The sequence below is a fragment of the Dipodomys ordii genome, unplaced genomic scaffold, assembly GCF_000151885.1.
Source record: "Dipodomys ordii isolate 6190 unplaced genomic scaffold, Dord_2.0 Scaffold1, whole genome shotgun sequence".
Lineage (NCBI taxonomy): Eukaryota > Metazoa > Chordata > Mammalia > Rodentia > Heteromyidae > Dipodomys > Dipodomys ordii.
In genome coordinates, this window is record NW_012267217.1 from 26,080,824 (window position 1) to 26,099,798 (window position 18,975).

Below are 18,975 nucleotides of genomic sequence, written 5' to 3' on the forward strand. Positions count from 1 at the left end.
CGCTGTCCCTGAGCTCTTCAGCTCAAGGCTAGCACTCTACCACTTGAGCCACAGCGCCACTTCTGGTTTTCTGGTAGTTAATTGGAAATAAGAGTCTTATAGACCTTTCTGCCCAGGCTGGCTTTGAACTGTGATCCTCAGATCTCACCCTCCTGATTAGCTAGGATTACAGGTGTGAGCCACCGGTGCCTGGCTATTCCAACTTTTAAAATGAATCATTCATGTATAGCATTAAACCAAATAATACAACTCAATAGTATATTACTAAGTAATTTCCAACTTTCACAAGACATAGTAGAATTAAATTCTATGATTTTTTTTAAAGGAAACAGAGGGAACAGGGGCTACAGAAGAGGAAGGAAAGAACATAAAACCAGTGAAATTATAAGCAAAAATTACTGTGTATGTGTATATAACTGAAAAATCCACAGGATTCATGAAAATCCAAATCATTCTATACATTTACAGGACATAAAAGAACATTAAAATAGCAAAAAGGGATTAAGGTAATGGAAAATTCAAACTATAGTAATAATCACTCCAGTTTCATCAAAAAATAATGGAAATGAAGAGAAATGGTAACATGTATACATTAGAAAACTTATATAAGACATATTAACCAATAGCAATATGATCCTGACTCAAATAAATTACAAGAGAAACAATTTCAGACAATAAGAAGAAACTGCATGACTGAATGAGTGAAGATATTAAAGAATTGTTAATGATACTAGATACAGTAGTCTTCTTAAAAAAAAAAAAAAAAAACTCCCTGTCTTTTCAAGATAAATATTGAGGCCCTATAATCCCAGCTACTCAAAAGACTAAAACCTAGTGGATTATAGTTCAAAGCCAGCCCAGGTAGAAAAGTCAATGACAACAAAAAGTAAGACTGAAGGTGTGGCTTAGGTGGTTGAATGCCAGCCATAAGGGAATAAAACCATTGAATTCAAGACCCCTAAATTCACACACACACACACACACACACACACCCCACAAAGAATACTGATAAAAAATTACAGATACTTTCAAATATTTTAAGTAAGACATTAACTTGTTTTGATCATCTCTTTTTTTATTTTGGTCAGTCATGAGGCTTGAATTCAGGTCCTATATGTTGTCCCTAAGCTTTTTTGGTCAAGGCTGGCAGTCTACCACTTTGAGCTACAGCACCACTTCCAGTTTTCTGATAGTTAACTGCAGATAAAAGAATCTCACAGACTTTTCTGCCTGGGCTGGCTTCAAACCCCCATCCTCAGAGCTCTGCTTCCTGAGTAGCTAGGATTACAGGTATGAGCAACCAGTGCTCAGATATCAATCCCTTTTTAAAAACTGAACAATCACTTCACTTTTGTACAGTTAATTATCTTTAAGTGTTATAATCCTATAATTGCAAGCTATATTTTTTCAGAATACAACATACTTGGGCAGCTTGTTCCTTTTTGATGCCTTCTACAATATCAATAGGTTGTTTAATGATAGCCTCGGGAGTCTCAGCAGCAACATCTTCAATGTTCACACCACCTTGTGAACTTCCTATTAACACAGGACCCTACCAAGTAGGAAAAGAGACAAAACACAGAGTTTATTCTAGACTCATTAATAAAATTTTAAAATCTACCTGCGTACAATATCAGACTTAGGCATTCTATTTCCTGCTCTTATTTTTACATCTCCTTAAAAATTTATCCTTATATTTCCAGCACAGTGCCTCCTTAACATGTTCAAATGAAACAAGAACAAGACATAGACAATGGCATGCATACAAGGAAAACAATTAAAAGTGCACATGGACATTTATACCAAATAAGTAAATATACGCATGTACATGAAATATAACCTATACCTTTTTGTATGAACTTGAGACATTAAAAAATGTTTAAAATACAACCATTAGAAAATTACAAAAACAGATTATATTCACATTTGAAAGAAGCAGCCTAAGAAAAAAGCTGTAGGTTTTCTAATCTCTAACTTTACTGTACATGAATAAAAACAAAAGCTAACTACCATGAAAACTCACTCTGACTATTATCATAAACAATGTAACAAAGTAATATGTTAATACAATAGTTAAGTAATTTGGGGGTGCTGTAAAATAATTTTAAAAATCTTAAAACAAATTAATATATTTGCTAATCTGTACATTACCTTAACATGTAAAAATGGTAAATACATATTACTTATGTAAACACATATTACTAAATACATTTACTGACATAAGAAAATAATGATCAACAGAGAGTTATGGTCAGGTGCAAGGACTCCCACCTTTAATCCCAGTTACTGAGGAGAAGGACATCAGAAGATAGCAGTTAAAAGTTTAGCCAGGGCAAAAAAATAAGACCTGTCTCAAAGATCAAGCCAAGCATGGAAGTACACTCCTGAAATTTAGAAGACTGGTAAAAGAATTTTGTATAAAGACAGCCTAAGAAAAAGCATGAGATCGTATCTAAGAAATAAGCACAAAGGCCTGTGGGGAATGGCTCCAGTGAAGGCACCTGCCTAATAAGCATGAAGCCCTAAATTCAAACCCTAACACCACTAAAAAAAAAAAAAAATGTTGGTTTTAAAGGAAAATACCAGCCAACCAGTTCAGGCTGGCTTACCTCCTCCCAACTGGTGGCCACCACCCAGGGGAAGGTCGTGGTTCTTACCATAACTCAGGCCAGTCCTCTTATACGTCACCACCCAAGGGAGGTCTTGAGTCCTGCTATGCTCAGACCAGCCCTACTGCAAGCTACCATCCTTTGGCTACTACCCAGGAGAGGGTCTTACCTGTTTCAAACAAACCAATCATCATCTGACAAATTGCCAAAAGGAAAAAAAAAAAAGGTAGTGAGGGACAATGCAAAACAGCAGGTCCCTGGCCACGTAGCAGACAACCAGTTTCTCACTACTGGCACTCCTGAGTTGCCTTTACTTTCTCTTCGCTAAATAAACTCTTTACAACTGTGATCATGGTTCCTGGTTTTATTTCTACACTGCCAAAGAGACAAGAACACATGCAGCTCATGCATCAGTTATATACACAAAGTGTTTAAAGAAAAAAAATACAAAACTCTAAATTGTGTTATCATTTAATATAAATAACAAGGTAGTAAATAAAACATAAAGATAAGCCTTATTTTACATATACCTATTTTCCAAAAAAAAATTCTTTACTATAAACATACTATTCTTTTACTTACTTGACAGTACTGAAAGGTGTTACACTTGTTAGGCAGCTACACTACCATTTGACAAATGTCCCCAATCCTTCTGCTTTTCATTGTTTTCAGGTAACAGTCTCTTTATGCTGGCCTTGGACTAAAGTCCTCCTAACTCTGTCTCCTGAGTATGTGAATTACAGGGTATCACACCTAACCCTAAATATACTATTCTTATACTCACAAAAATAGGGCTGGAGGTGTGGCTCAAGTGGTAGAGTTCCAGGACAAAGCCTTAAGGTCAAACCCCAGTACCACAAAGAAAAAAAAAAAAGGAAATATATCACTGGAACTGATGGTTCATGCTTGTAATCTTAGCTACTCAGGAGGCTGAGAGCTGCAGACACAGTTGGAAGCCAGCAAGGGCAGGAAAGTCTATGAGACTCTTATCTCCAATGAACTACTCAGAAGAAGCCAGATATGGTACTGTGTTTCAAGTGGTAGAGCACTCGTCTTGAGCACAAAGACACTCAGGGACAGCACTCAGGCCCTGAGTTCAAGGGCTAGGACAGGCAGAAAAAGAAAAGCTAATTGGTAAGTCCAAGATGGAGATGGCATGACATCATCTGGCATTCTTTCTCACAGACATACCTAACTGAACAATTATTCTCACACAAAAATCCTTGAAGAACAACGAAGAGCTACGGCAAAGCACTGTTAATTTCACCAATAACCCAAGAGAGGAGGATGACTATGGGCAATGAGGATCCACAGACAGCAGACACAGAGGCCCAAGCAGAGTGTACCTAATATATGGGCTTCACTAGAGGCTCAGAGGGTCCTATAAGAATATGCAAATCTACCACAGGCTCTACTAATTTGAAAGGTTCTGGCCCTAACAAAAAATTATATATATATATATATATATAATATGTAATACATACATTATATTATGAATAATACATAGTACCCCAGTGTAAAAACACAACAACTTCACAACAAAAAATATAAATGATAGTGTACATAGGAATAAATTTCAAACAGTGAATTTGAGGGGGGGGTAGCTAGGTACTGGTGGCTCATATCTACTCAGGAACTGAGATCTGAAGATAATAGTTAGAAGTCAACCAGGACAGGAAAGTCTGCGAGACTCTTTTTTCTACTTAACCACCAAAACCAGCCAGAAGTGGAGCTGTGGTTCAAGGATAGAATGCTAGCCTTGAGCAAAAAAGCTCAGGGACTACACCTAGGCCCTGAGTTTAAGCCCCAAGACCCACACTAAATCTAGGTAGGTAGATAGGTAGATAGATAGATAGATAGATAGATAGATAGATAGATAGATAGATAGATAGATAGATAGATAGATAGAGATAGAGTTTAGATAGATTAGATTAGATAGATGGTTAAAAAGGTGTATAAGCAGCCACATTATTTCAAGAAAAATAAACAGCTAACTGAACCCAAAGACAATTCAAAATCAATGTAAGTATTAAAAAATTTAAAAAGAAAAAACTATCAACTTAAAATACTAGAAATGACAAGCTCAATAACTGAAATAAACCCAATTGAAAGCTTAGCTCATAGAACCCAACAAGTTAAAAATAGAGTAACAGGGATTGGAAGTAAAGTAGAATTAGATAAATCAGTTGAAGACATTTTTAAAAGCATAAGAAAAATGCATTGATTATGCAAGACTTCTGAGATATCACCAAAATACCAAACTAACTAATTATGTACATAGGAGAAAATATATAAACTAAAGACATAGATAACCATTCAATAAAATAATGGCGGAGAACATGTTCAATTTCTAGAAAAAGAGGGTCACAAAACATCAAATAGGCAAGATCAGAAAAGAACACTCAGAAAGACTATAACTGAAGCAGAAAATATAAAGAAGAATATTGAAAGCTGCCAGAAAGAAGTGGCCAGCCTTAGCATAAAAGTCTCTAAGACCGTTACCTCCAGTTAAATAACAAAATGACAACTGGAAGTGTGTTTCAAGTGGTAGAACACCAGCCCAAAGTGAAAAAGCTAAGCAAGAATGAGAGGACCCTAGTTCAAGCTTTAGAACAGGTTAAAAAAATAATAGGTACTTATAGATGTTATAACAAAAGGAAAAGTAGCTAAAGGAAAAGTAGTTAAAGTAAATGTTTTTGCAAAGTTGTGTCATACATTAGCATCATGAAAAATGAAATTTTACTGTGTAAAAAAAAACTATAGATTACTAGTTAAAACAATTCTTGTTAATTAAGAGTGGGTTTTTACTACCACCTAGTGATATAACTTAATATTTTCTTAAAAAGTTGTAGGATCTTTTCATAAATTGAACATTACTAAAGTTTCAATTGTGGGAGAAAAATATCACATTAGGGAAAATATTCTATCTTTAAAAGTTGTTCTACTTAAGAAACTACTGTACAACCATTAAAATTTGTTACTCTAACTTAAACATTAGTAAAAATGTTCTATATCAAATCCTTTCTAAGGCTTTTAAATATGTACAAAAGAAAATCATCTGGCTGATTAACACAGATTTGGCTTGTAAAATCTACTTAATATACTCAATATATACTCAAAAAGCCAGATAATTTCAGTGTAAAATATTTATTTTTACTCTTTCTATGAAAGGACTGTCATTAAACCTGATACCTGGGGTTCAATGGTAGAATTCTAGGTTCTGTAAAGAACTTATAAGAGTTATTGTCATGTAAAATCATACTGTTTGCTACTTAATTTCACCTGCAACTTACCAAATACCAAATCACATAGTGAAACAAAAAACAACCTTAAAATATACCAAGAAGTAGAAAAGAAAGAGATGAAGCAATGGATACACAAAACTTTCTATTTGGTGAACTATTTTACAGTGCTAATTTATTATAGCAAGGTTTTTCCTATAACTTTTTTTAAATCATAACATTGCATGTCAAATTTCATAGCACTTACCACACTATTTTTCAAACTATGACATAAATACTGCATGTGAGTTACAGATCATATATTTTTACTTTTCCAACTTGTGAAATTGAATGTCATAAATTTTGTCATACCAATTAATAACTCACTTGAAATGTCCTTTCCATTGTTATTGCAAAGTAGTATTCTCTCCTGGGATACTTCCGCTCACAGACCAAAACTTGATTGCATATTCTGCCCTTTTCTCCCGTTTGCTTAGTAAATAACTTTTTCCCAATCATCTGTGAGGAAACAGCTTTTGCTTCTTCTGGTCTGAAATAAGAAAAATAATTCAGATTCTTCACTTTCAAACTAAGAAAATTACACATTACAGCTAAAATCTCATCTCATTTATATATAAATCTCAACATTTTCAACAATTTTAATCAATCTCTAATAGTAATTATCCTTTAAAAAATACCACTCACGAAAAAACTATCTTCACTCCTCCTTTGAAGCCACCTTCAAATGTTCCTTTTCCTCTCCCACCTGCTAAAACTTGTGCCTTTATCACAACATCTTTTGAACCTAAGAAAAAAACATTTTTGTTAAGATATAAAGCAGGGAGCTACAGGCAAGACAAAGATTTATTTAACGTAACACAGTAATAATAAATCTTACTCAAGTCCCATTTATCTACAATGTCAAAAAATAAGGCATTTCATGTACATAGATTTTCTACATTCAAAAATGAGAACATTCACCATATAAAAGAGTACAACTTTTAAGAGTAAACTAACTTTTCAATATAAAAGTCACTCATTAAATTCTTTCTTTTTTAAAACACAGATTGAACCCCAGGCCTGTGTGGACGAGGCAAGCACTCTACCTTTGTGCTACATACTCAGTCCTAAATCATTCTTCAAATACTATATGATGAAAACAATTTAATCATTTTTGACAATTTACTGTGTAAATTGGAAGGCATTAAAACAAAGGCATTAATGCCTTTAAAAGGCATTAAAAGTAAAAATTAAGACTCAAACAGTTGTCAGTGGCTTACACCTGTAATCCTGGCTTCTCAGGAGAATGAGATCTGAGAATTGTGGTTCAAAGCCAGCATGGGCAGAAAAGTCTGTGAGACTCTCCACTACACTACCAAAAAAGCCAAAAGTAAAGCTTTGGCTCAAGTGACAGAGAGCTGGTTGAGCAAAAGAAGCTTAGGGGCGGATCCCAGGCCCTGAGTTTAAGCTCTAGGACTGGCACAAAAAATAAAATAAAATTGAGACTAATACTTTATTAGCACTTCCTGACCTCTCTATGAACATGTAAACATGATATCTTGTAAAAATCTGAGTTACAAATACTTTGAACAAAATATGCTATGATTTGAAGTATATTACCAATACCAACATTAATGCTAGTTTATACTCTCCACTAAAAGTCCTATAAACATTATTGAGCAGCAATGTTAGGAGAACTTACCAGGAGTCAGTAAGATGTATATATATTTTTTTAATTGGAAAGCTAGATTTCTAAATGTAATATTTATTTTATACAGTCTTGAATTTTTCTTCTTTAAGTAGTAAGTTGATCACTATCCCTTTTCCTCACTAATATGGTGTATAAAGCTAATAAACCTTAAGAGAAACAAATGATCTCAATCAAAAACAAAAAAAGGAAGGAAGGAAGGAAGGAAGGAAGGAAGGAAGGAAGGAAGGAAGAGAGAGGGAAAGAGAGAGAGAGATAGAAAGAGAAATTGGCAAACTTTTAGCCTATATTCAAGGACCTACTTTAATATCTCTTAGAAAGGCATTCCCTGTTAAAGAAAATCACAGAAACAGCAAGACAAAGGATGTAGTAATGCAACAATGATACTCACTAGATACTATGTTGGAAATGAATTTTATAATCTGGGGAGGAAGGGTGTAGGGAGAGATAAAAGAGGGAGAAAATGAGGGAGGGAGTAACAATGTTTTAAAGGAAATGTACTAATTACCTTACTTACATAACTCTAACCTCCCCCCCCCTTTTCACCATCTTTATAATAAATACAAAATAATAAATAAATAAGAAAGGCAGTCCCTGTTTCCCAGGCATGCAGAATTCAGAGCCTCCTTATTTTACCTCCCATAGCATTTTGCCCATAATGGTAATACAGCACCAATTACCATATTATGGGTCAAGGTAAATGGCCAAATGGTATTTATTATATCTCAAGCACAAAACAATATCTTAGATGTAACAACTACTCTATAAACATGTATTGAAATAGGCTGAAGATAAGAACTCTACACTATGAGGAAAAGTCACTCCTAATGTTTATACCAAGCAGAATGAATCAACCAATCTATTATAAGTACAGTTGAGATCAAATAAGCAATAACCTAAAACTTAAATTATAAAAGAATATTTAGAAAATGAATTGTGTAAACTATCCACTTAAATCATACCCAATGAGCAGTCATGGTAACATTTTAAAAAAGAATAAAAACAAAAACAAACCCTCTTTCTCAAGCCCTACAATCATCTATTAAGAGATCACACTAGTTCTATCTTCAAACTTTACCTACAATCTTGGCTATCAATTTGGCCCTGGTCTCAGCTATCATCATCTCACACCTAGATGACGTTCTTTATCTGTAGAATATGTATAAATTAGTAGACAAGCTAAACCAATGATGCACTACTGAATGCCTAAGTCACAGAGTAAAAGCCAGAGTTTGCAATGGCTTACAAGGCCCTGCATGATATACCACTAACAACCTTATTTACCTTTTCCAGCTCCAGTGCTCTAGCTACACAAGTCTTCTCCCATTCCTGCCTTCAGAATTTGATTCTAATGTACCCTCTGTCTAGAATACTCTTTTGTTATTATTTTTATTTTTCTTTGCCAGTCCTGGGGCTTGAACTCAGGGCCTGGTCACTGTCCCTGAGTCTCTTTGTGGTCAAGGCTAGTGCTCTACTACTTGAGCCACAGAACCTCACCCGGCTTTTTCTGAGTAGTTTATTGGAAGAAAGAGCCTCATAAACTTGTCTGCCTGGGCTGGCTTCGAACTGTGATCCTCAGAGCTTAGTCTCCTCCTACTCAACTAGAATTACAGGCATGAGCCACCAGCACCTGCTTGGAACACTCTTTATCCAGGTATCCTTTCTTTTTATTTAAATCTTAAACAAATCTCGTTCATGAGGCTTAAACCCAATCATATAATCCTACTTAATGTGGCAGTCTACCCAACTGTGACCAACTTCCCTTCCCTAGCCTACTATTTTCCCTCATAGAATTCATCAGCTTATCACTTAATGTACAAAGGTTACAAAAAAATGTGTTATTTCCTTTCCCACTAGAACATAGGCTCCAGGATGGCAGAATCCCTGTTGTATTCACTAATGCTTTCAAGCTTCTTTTTCTGTTTTTTGGTTTTGTTTTTTTTTTTTTTTTTGGTTGGTCATAGGGCCTGAACTCTGGGCCTGGGCACTGGCCCTCAGCTCTTCAGCTCAAGGCTAGCGCTCCCTTGAGCCACAGCACCACTTACGGCTTTTTCTGCTTAAGTGATGCTGAGGAATCAAACCCAGGGCCTCGTGCATGCAAGGCAAGCACTCTATCACTAAACTACCTTCCCAGTGCTTTCAAGCTTCTGAAAGAGTACCCACCATAACATTTTGCTGAATAGTGACAACAAGAACATTAAGATGAATAGAACTCTTGTAAATCAAGGTTTTTCCCCACTCTGAAAAGCTCAAACATTGAAAATACTGGATCCAATCTTGGTAACTAATGCTGTCTTATTTGGGCAAGACTGACTCAATGTGTCACAGTCCCAACCATTCACAAATGTATCTGAACTGACTGGGTAAGGATTGAAGATTTAAAATCTTTCTTAAAAGCCCTATCCACAGCTGGGTGCCAGTGGTTCACACCTCAGCTACTCTGAAGGCGGAGATCTCAGGATACCAGTTCAAAGCCAGGAAAGTCCGTGAGACTCTTATCTCCAATAAACCACTAGAAAACCAGAAGTGACACTGTGGCTCAAGCAATAGAGCACTTGCCTTGAGCTAAAGAGCTGAAGGACAGTGCCCAGGCCCAGAGTTCAAACCCATGTTCGACAAAAAAAAAAAAAAAAAAGCCCTAACTACAAGTACCAGTCTCGTTTCTGGTTATCTGCTAAGTCCTGACTCATATGTATCCAAAGAAAATAACTAATATACATTACATAAAACCTGGTCAACAGTTTAAAAATCCTGGACTAAACTGAAAATATAGCATACTGATCAATAGTAAGCAAGAGTAATAAAGGTCTATTTTTTCATAAACATTTCACAAAAGGCTCCTCCTCCAAAGTGTCAATTTACTTTCTTCAGAACAACAATCCTAAAGAAGATTCTTCAAAAGTTCCTTCTGGCCAGGTGGCACGCGCTACAATCCTAACACTGAAGAGACTGAGGGAGAAGGATTCTGAGTTCAAGGGCTACATAGCAAAACTTTCTCAGAAAAAGAGAAAGAGAAGAAACAAATGAAATTTAAAAAGAAAGAAAGGAAAGAAAGGAGAAGAGAGGAGAAAGGAGAGGAGGAGGAGGGGAATACAGGGAGGAAGGGAAATTAAATCTAAAAAAAAAAAAAACCTTCACAACAAAAGACAAACCAAAAATAAATAGAAACTAATGTGAATTTCACGAACTATCAAAAAGGACTATAAGATAAACCTGATTAAAATAAGTGTTTTATTCAACTCTATTACTTTATTTACCATTCATCTACATTCCAGACATTGTGCAGGATTTATAGATAGAACAATGAATAAAAGAGGCATATTCTACCTTCTAGAGTTTGTAATCTTATATTCTATTACAGATTTGGCACTATATACTAGAAAAGATTTTTAGGATCTGAACATTATCTTTAAAGTATAATTGTTATCCTCCCTAGTTTTAGTCTTCACAAACACTTCCACCATTCTTTATATATAGTTATCTAACTAATTAAAACATTGAAAAGAAAAATAGTCGTCTTACTATAAGCCATTTGAAAAGTCCCTCTCAGAGGGCATTTGTTAATTTTCATATTTATTGAACTAAACAAGGAATCTACCTTAATTATACTAGAAAACCCAATCTACAGCCAAAAGAAATATTTAAAACTTCTTAAATCATGTTTCCTTGAACTAGAAATGATTGTAAGAGATGGTGAGTTCCTCTTATAACTGATTCTACTATATTATATAACCACCATTTCTTGGTGCTTTACAACATTCTCTCCAATAATCCATTCCAGAAATTTCTCCTTCATCTTTAATCTCACCAACTTTCACTTTATGAACTCACACAACTTTTTTTTTTCTCTGTTCAGTATTAGCATTAAACTAGGTACTGGTGGCTCATACCTGCAATCCTAGCCATTCAAAAGGCTGAGATCTGAGGCTTCAGTTTGAAGCTAGCCCAGATAGGAAAAGCCGTAAGACTCCTGTCTTCAATTAACCACCCAAAAACCCATAAGTGGAACTGTGGCTCAAGTGGCAGAGCACTAGCCTTGAATGCAAAGCTCAAGGACAGCACATAGGCCTTGAGGTAAAATTTCAGGGCAGGACCAGCATGCTGCGCACACATGTATGCACACACGCGCATGCACATACACACACAGGAACATACACACAAACAGACACACACGTAACATTAGATTTCTTTCTAACCATTTTTTCTTTTCTAACCTCAATTATTCATACCAGGTAAAACTTTTCTCCAGGACAGTGCTTCCCAACTTTTTTCATATAATAAAAAAACAAGGAATATTTGGAAAAGAGGCCAGAGCTCTTTTGGAGGGAATGACTAGTATAAAAGCTCAGTGGTCTCAGACTCCACATGAATTTATATCCAAGCATATTGTTTGGTAAATAGTACTTTAGGTAGGAATTTTTAACGAGAACATTTATAAGCTTTGCAATATAACACAAAAGCAAAAATAATCCTAAAGTACCCAAAACTCAGCATTGGAAATTGCAATCTAGATGGATAAAACCATACCACACCTTATGAGGCACCTCAGACCAATAACTGTATATCTTGTCATAATCAATTCCTTCTGCTATTACTCACTGAACAAAAACTGTTCTCAATGTCTTCAAAGTTATTACTAAGTATATATTTTTAAAAGTCTGCTCTAGATTTAAAGGTTTTGTTAGTCCCTAATCCCATGCCCATCCTATAACACTGTTTGGAATATTTAATGACAAGAAAATACTTTATCAATTGATAACATTATCCTGTTCCAAATGGCTCAAAATCAGACCTCCTACCTGTTCCTTAATTGTCCTAAAGAAATAAGTCCTTCAAACACTCCTTCAAAAGTCCCAGTCCCATGGAATTTGCCAGAAATACTCTAAAATAGTTACAGTTTATCCTACACATATTAACCCTTCTTCCTTACCATATCTAAGAATCATTAGAAATCATTAGATGGAGTAATATCATGGAGTCTGGCATCAGAATAAATCCTCTTTCTCTATGAAAAAGTTTCTATATAAGTATTTTTCTGATATATTATCAGAATTTGATGAGAATTTAACTATATGTGATACAGAAAAACACATTAAGGGAAACCAAGTGTACATATTTATAGATATAGAATATCAACTGTGTTTATCATAAGACTGGTCGGTTTCAAATACTATTATAAAGAAAATACAGTGTACACATACTAAACTATTTCATTATTATGTTCCTGTAAATCTTTAAAAGTAAAAACTTAGTTATTAGAGTGGAAGCTTTTTAATTAATAGCTTACTATAAATTTAAGTTAACAAAATATCAATAATACTGTGATTCATATGAGTAATTACTTAATTCATTTAACAAATATATTATTGAAATATGTCAGGCACTTTCCTACAACTTTATATCTATCATTGAACAAATATATCAGAGAAACCTTACTCTCATGGAACTTACAGTCTAGAGCTCAACCATATTTTTCACATCCAAACAGAAAAGGAAAATACTGGACTTCTCTTTAACAATCACACATAAACAGCTAAGACTTTTCTTCATTATTTTCCTGAAAAAATCTTCACTACAAAGTAATGAACAGAATTTCTTTTCTCATAATTATGTTCTAGCTTAACTTAGGATTTCAAGTTACTAAAGCCAATATGAGATGCAGAGTCATTAGCATGACAGTAGCTGAAAAATTACATAATTGTAGAATCCAACAATCATAAAGTTCTACCTTCTTTTTTAAGCAAATAAATTTTTTTAAATAAAAGCCAAACATTATCATCAAACCAAAATCAAAGTTATCATATTTTCAAAGTTTCCATATTAAGGTGGCAAAAGTTTTGCTTAATTTAGTACCTAATTTTTTGGCAATTGCATAAGCTTCATCTGATGTCTTTGCCACGAATCCTTTAGGAATAGAGACCCCAGCTTCTTTCAGCAATTCCATACTCAGGTATTCATGCAGAGAGAGATTCCTTTGTTGCTGCTGCTGTACTTGGAGTCCATGGTTATTAAATAATCCAGAATTTCCCAAAACCTAGAGAAATTGGAAACATATTTATATATGACAATAATTTGGCAGTTAATCTTACTAAAAAACCCTCTTCAAAATATTTTGTATAGAATACTTATCTCGTCATAGCTACAATTAAGTTGTTATATTACAGTATGAAACTAAAAGCTAACCAGTAAAAAAGCTCATGCCTATAATCCTAGCTACTCAGGAGGCTGAGATCTGATGATCAAGGTTTGAAGCCAGCTGGGATAGCAAAATCAGTGAGACTCTTATCTCTAATTAATCACCAAAAAGTCAAAAGTGAAGGTGTGACTGAAGAGCTAGAGTATTAGACTTGTGCAAAAAAGCTAAAGGATAGTGCCATTTCCTGAGTTCAAGTCCCAGGACTGGTGCGCGTGCACACGCACACGCACACAAAATTTAAAAGCCTAAGAGCTAATGTACCAGCTAAATATCAAATGTTACTTATAGTTTTAGTTATTTCCTTGTCATCTTTAGTCCATATCTTATAATTGAGATTTACTAGCCTACCTCTAATGATTTACAGGGTATTTTCACCCAATTCAGAAGATCTAAAAACCAATCTCATCTTTTCCACCAAACCAAACTCCTTGCCAACTTTTTCTCTCTACCATTCCTCTGACATCAAACAAATCATGTGACACTAGATAGATGATACTTAAATAATTTGTTACCTATATCCCTTTCATAAACCCAAGACTCACAGCCCTTTAACAGGGACATTGTAGGGTGCTGCTCAGTTCCACTCTTCAGGTCTAAGACATCCATGGCCTGAGCTGCTGGGAAGTACTAACTCAGACAGCACTCAGACCAGACCCATCATTGGAGTTTCTTTGCCCAAAGTTCTTTACAAGCTTGGCAGCCTGCATCACTGACATTGTTAGCAACAGAAGAGGGCTATCTTAGATGGCCCACAGGAATAAAGTAATTTTGCTGCAACTATACCTCTATTCAATTCTCCCACCCTTACTTTCAATGGGTGTTAATTCAGAACACTTTCCAACAAACTTCTTTCACCCAACTCTCCATCTTAAAGTCTAAAATCTCATCTTGGAGATTCCAACCTTTGGAAAATAACCTGTAATTCATCCCTTCTAAGTGATTCTTTAAACTTGGACCATAAAAGCTTGGACCATAAATCTTCCAAGAAAGTTATCTCTTCTCCTTATTTTATGTAGACTATTCATTCATATCCATCAAATATTTATTGAGCATCCAGGCACCAGAAATATACAGTAGTAAAACAAAACAATGTCATCCCTTAACAATTATAGCCTAATTGTATATTTGTAGAAGATGGGGACAGGTGATAAGTAAACAAATACTAAGTAAGGTAAGAAGAAAATGAAAATCTAAGAGTATTCTTTAATACAGTAGAAGAGGAATCTAATGTATTTATGAATACAGCTGAGTCAGAATTACTCTAAAAAGTATGAAAGAAGTCTGGCCTGAGCTTTGTTCCAGCCAATACTTTCAGCAGGTCAGATCATGAATGTCTGGGACCTGAAGGATAGATCTGAACAGCACTGTTCACACTGTCCACTAAAATGAAGCCAGGGTTTAAAGTCTTACGTATGTGAAAGGAATTTGGGTTTCAAATTATTTAAGAACAACATATACTGTCAGCTTACATTTGAGATAGGAGAAAGGAGGAAGAAGACTAACTTTTCAGCTTCTGGTATCAAGACCACAAAATTGTGAAGAGCTGAAAAATGATGTGCAACAGGAAGTTCTTTAACATCTCTTAGTCTCAAAGCTTCCATTAAGTAAGAGCCTAGTCAAATCTATCACAATTTGCCAAGATGCCTGCTTTCCTTTTTCCAATTCCTCAGACCTAATTTGCTCAATATATAGAACAAATTAAGTTCTAATCAAGCCTGAGAAGACTGCATTAAAATCACACTTTCAAGCTTCATCTACACACTTCCATTATTACCACATAAAATACTATTCACTGAAAGCTTTTATCAACCATACAGTATCATAAGAACAGAATTTAAAGGAGAGTCTTTTAAAGTGAGCTCATGATCTGTTACATACAAATTAAATCTGCCGCTGAAAATGCAGATTCCTGGACCCTATTCTTCTCTACAAAATCAGAATCTCTAGTCCAGAATCTCTGGACCCAAGGATATATGAACCAATAACAGCTGATTCCCAAATACCCTATACTCTGAGAATCTTTAGTCTAATAAATCAGTAACATAGAATAGCAATTTATTTCTAATTCATTTGGCTAAAATTCTAGCTAACATTTCACCAGGAAAACTTAATCCCTTGTTCTAATGTTATTCTGATGTTAAAAGCTGATAACCTATTAGGATTGTGTATACCTATCTTCTGATCCAAAAATCTCTTTCATGAATATATTGCAACAGAAACAAGTCTAATCTCTCCCAAAGACATTTATAGTTATAGCCATAGAAGGCTTACTCCAACAACAAAAAAATGTAAATGAACTGGTTTCCCATTAATAGAAGGATGGATAAATTGTAGTGCATTCATAAATAGGGTATTAAAAACAAAAAAATTAGAAAGATTTTTAAAGTAGCTGTTTTTCATATCAATGGATTAATTTCACAAACATAATGCTGAAGGAAAGGAATAAGACATAAGAAAAGAGCTGGGAAGGTACCTTAATGGTAGAGTGCTTGCCTAGTGTGCATGAAGCCCTGAGCTCGATTACTCAGTACCACATAAGCAGAAAAAGCCAAAAGTGGCACTGTGGCTCTGAGCAAAAGAAGCTCAGGGTCAGTGTCAAAGCCCTGAGTTCAAACCCCAGGACTGGGGGGGGGGGGGGAAGACATAATACTGTTATACAACCTCTTTTTTAAAAAAAACACTATTAGCTTTTTATTATATTTCATTTACAATTAAGTTTTTATCCTCTTTTCACACAGTTCAAAACCAGTCAAAATTAGTTTATGATGGTAGAAGTCAGAATTTGTAGTTACTTTCTGTAGGGACCTACTGACCAAAAATAAAGGAGCTTTCTGAGAGCTGAAAATCATTGCACATCTTTACCTAGATGGCTGCTACACAAGCAAATACATAAGTAAAAATCAATCCAAAAATTTGAGTAAACTATTTTCTTCACTCTACAAAAATGTGCCACAATATAATAACACAAATAAAACTATCCAGATGCTGGTGACTGTAATGCTAGCTACTCAGACACTGAGATGTGAGGATCACTGTTCAAAGCCAACTCAGGAAGGAAAGTCTGTGAGATTCTATCTCCAATTAACAACCGAAAAGAAGTAGAGCTATGGCTCAAGTGGTAGAGTAGGCTAGCCTTGAGTATGAAAACTCAGGGACAGTGTGTAGGTCCTGATTTCAAGCCCAACGATCAACACAAAAAAAGAATCAAGAAGCTGGGGGCCAGTGGCTCATGCCTGCAATCCTAGCTACTCAGGAGGCTGAGATCTGAGGATTGCAGTTCAAAGCCAGCCGAGGCAGGAAAGTCTGTGAGACTCTTACCTCCAATAAACCACAAGAAAACCAGAAGTAGCACTGTGGCTCAAGTGGTAGAGCACTAGACTTGACCTGAAGAGCTGAGGGACAGAGCCCAGGCCCAGAGTTCAAGTCCCATGACAACAACAACAAAAAAAGAAAGAAAGATAGGAGAGAGAGAGAAAGAGAGAGAGAAATTATCAGTTACCAATGGTTAGTAACAGAAATTGCTACATGATCACAAGGACTCCCACACTGAAGTATCTTTCTAGATACTGTCACTCAGAAGATTCTTACTGCCAAGGAGAGGTTGGTCAATAATGTACAAAGTTAAAATTAGACAGGAGGGCAAGTTTTGGGTGTATGGTTAACAATAATGGTTGTTTATTTTACAACAGCTAGAAGAGAAAATAATGTTTTACCACAAAGAAATGAAAATATTTGAGATGATGGAAATACTAATTACCTTGGTTTGATCATTATACAACCAATGTATACACATACTGAAACACACCAATAAGTATACCATATGTACAGATAATATGCACAGTTAATGCATCATCTAAAATATAAACAAAAAAGAGGAAAAGCTAAGAAGATTCATCCTGACCAAATCCAAGAAAATCTCTTTTATACGCTCATAGGGCTGGGAAGGTGGCTCAGTGGTAGAGTGCTTGCCTTGCATGCATGAGGCCCTACGTTGGATTCCTCAGCACCACATAAGCTGAAAAAGCCAGAAGTGGGGCTGAGGTTCAAGTGGTAGAGCGCTGGTCTACAGCTGAAGAGCTGGGGGACAGCGCCCAGGCCGAGTTCGGGCCCCACAATTGGCATAATAAAATAAAATTATACGCTCATAACCTGAACTATTTTCAACAAAGACACAGAAAAACTGAAAGGTAGTCAAAGTGCTAAACAAAATATTGGGAAGAATTGCTAAACTCAGTATGTGACCTTACATAACTTTCCTAAGCCTATGCAGTGATAGGTCCCCATCTACAAAATCAGATTAGGCTCAAGTCTGTGCAAGCTCTGAAGATGTATTTCTTAATGTCATGGTAAAAAGCTTTTAAAAAGAAAAGATGCTAGGCATATTATCATCCGGCGAAACAAAAGCTGCTTTAGAAAGGAATTTCCAAGCGTAAAAATTATGACTAGAATGAAAACACATCTATTTACCAAATTCTCATTCTCTACAAACTAAGCACCCCTTAAGGCAGTGCAAGTAAAACAACAACAACAAACAAACAAAAAACCCTGTATTTGGAAACCAAAGTCACTACCCCTAGACTGAAAGCATAAACAACTTCTTAAAAAATCAGTAATGATAGCTGTGCACTTGTGGCTCTGGCCTGTAATCCTAGAATCCTAGGATAGCAGTTTGAAACCAGCCGGAGCTGCCCATGAGACACTTAACCTCCAATTAACCAAAAAAATTAAGAGGGAAGTGGATATGTAGCTCAAGTGGTAGAGTGCTCGCCTTGAACAATGAAAGCTCGGGGACAGCATCCAGTCCCTAAGTTCAAAGCCCAGAACTGGCAAAATAATACTCATCATTAATAAAAACGACCACAATAAAGGCCTCCGTGTCTCTGGATATGGCATGCGGGGGGGGGGGGGGTCTTTCGGTACAACCCGGAACTCCAGAGCTGACTCAGAAAACCACCAATCGTGACCACCTCAGGTTCGCGGAGGCGACGCTGGCAGGAACAGGCCACGATTTACGTCTTTAAACGCGTAGGGCAGCAGAGCCTCCGCAGAGGATGGCTCACCTGGCTGGCCGGGACGGGCGGCGGGGCTGCTTACCCCTCCCCTCCGCAGGGAGCGGACGAGCCCCGCCACCCACCGTCGGAGGACCCCGAGCTATGGGGGGGAAGGCCCGCCGGCTGACCCTGCTGGGCCCCCGAAGTCGCCCTGCCTGTGACAGCTCCCGGGAGACGCGCCGGGGCCCGG

The 18,975-nt window shown here is 36.1% G+C and overlaps 1 protein-coding gene across 1 annotated transcript in view; it reads right to left on the minus strand.

The window, feature by feature from the left end:
* The window catches only part of Sucla2 (succinate-CoA ligase, ADP-forming, beta subunit), a 31,877-nt gene that overhangs the window by 12,377 nt on the left and 525 nt on the right, over positions 1 to 18,975 (minus strand). The window contains exons 2-5 of the mRNA XM_013010550.1: positions 13,392 to 13,572; positions 6,536 to 6,635; positions 6,218 to 6,380; positions 1,424 to 1,552 (exon numbers count right to left, since the gene is read on the minus strand). Coding sequence (XP_012866004.1) covers positions 1,424 to 1,552; positions 6,218 to 6,380; positions 6,536 to 6,635; positions 13,392 to 13,572 — 573 coding nt within the window. The remainder of the gene's footprint in view (positions 1 to 1,423; positions 1,553 to 6,217; positions 6,381 to 6,535; positions 6,636 to 13,391; positions 13,573 to 18,975) is intronic.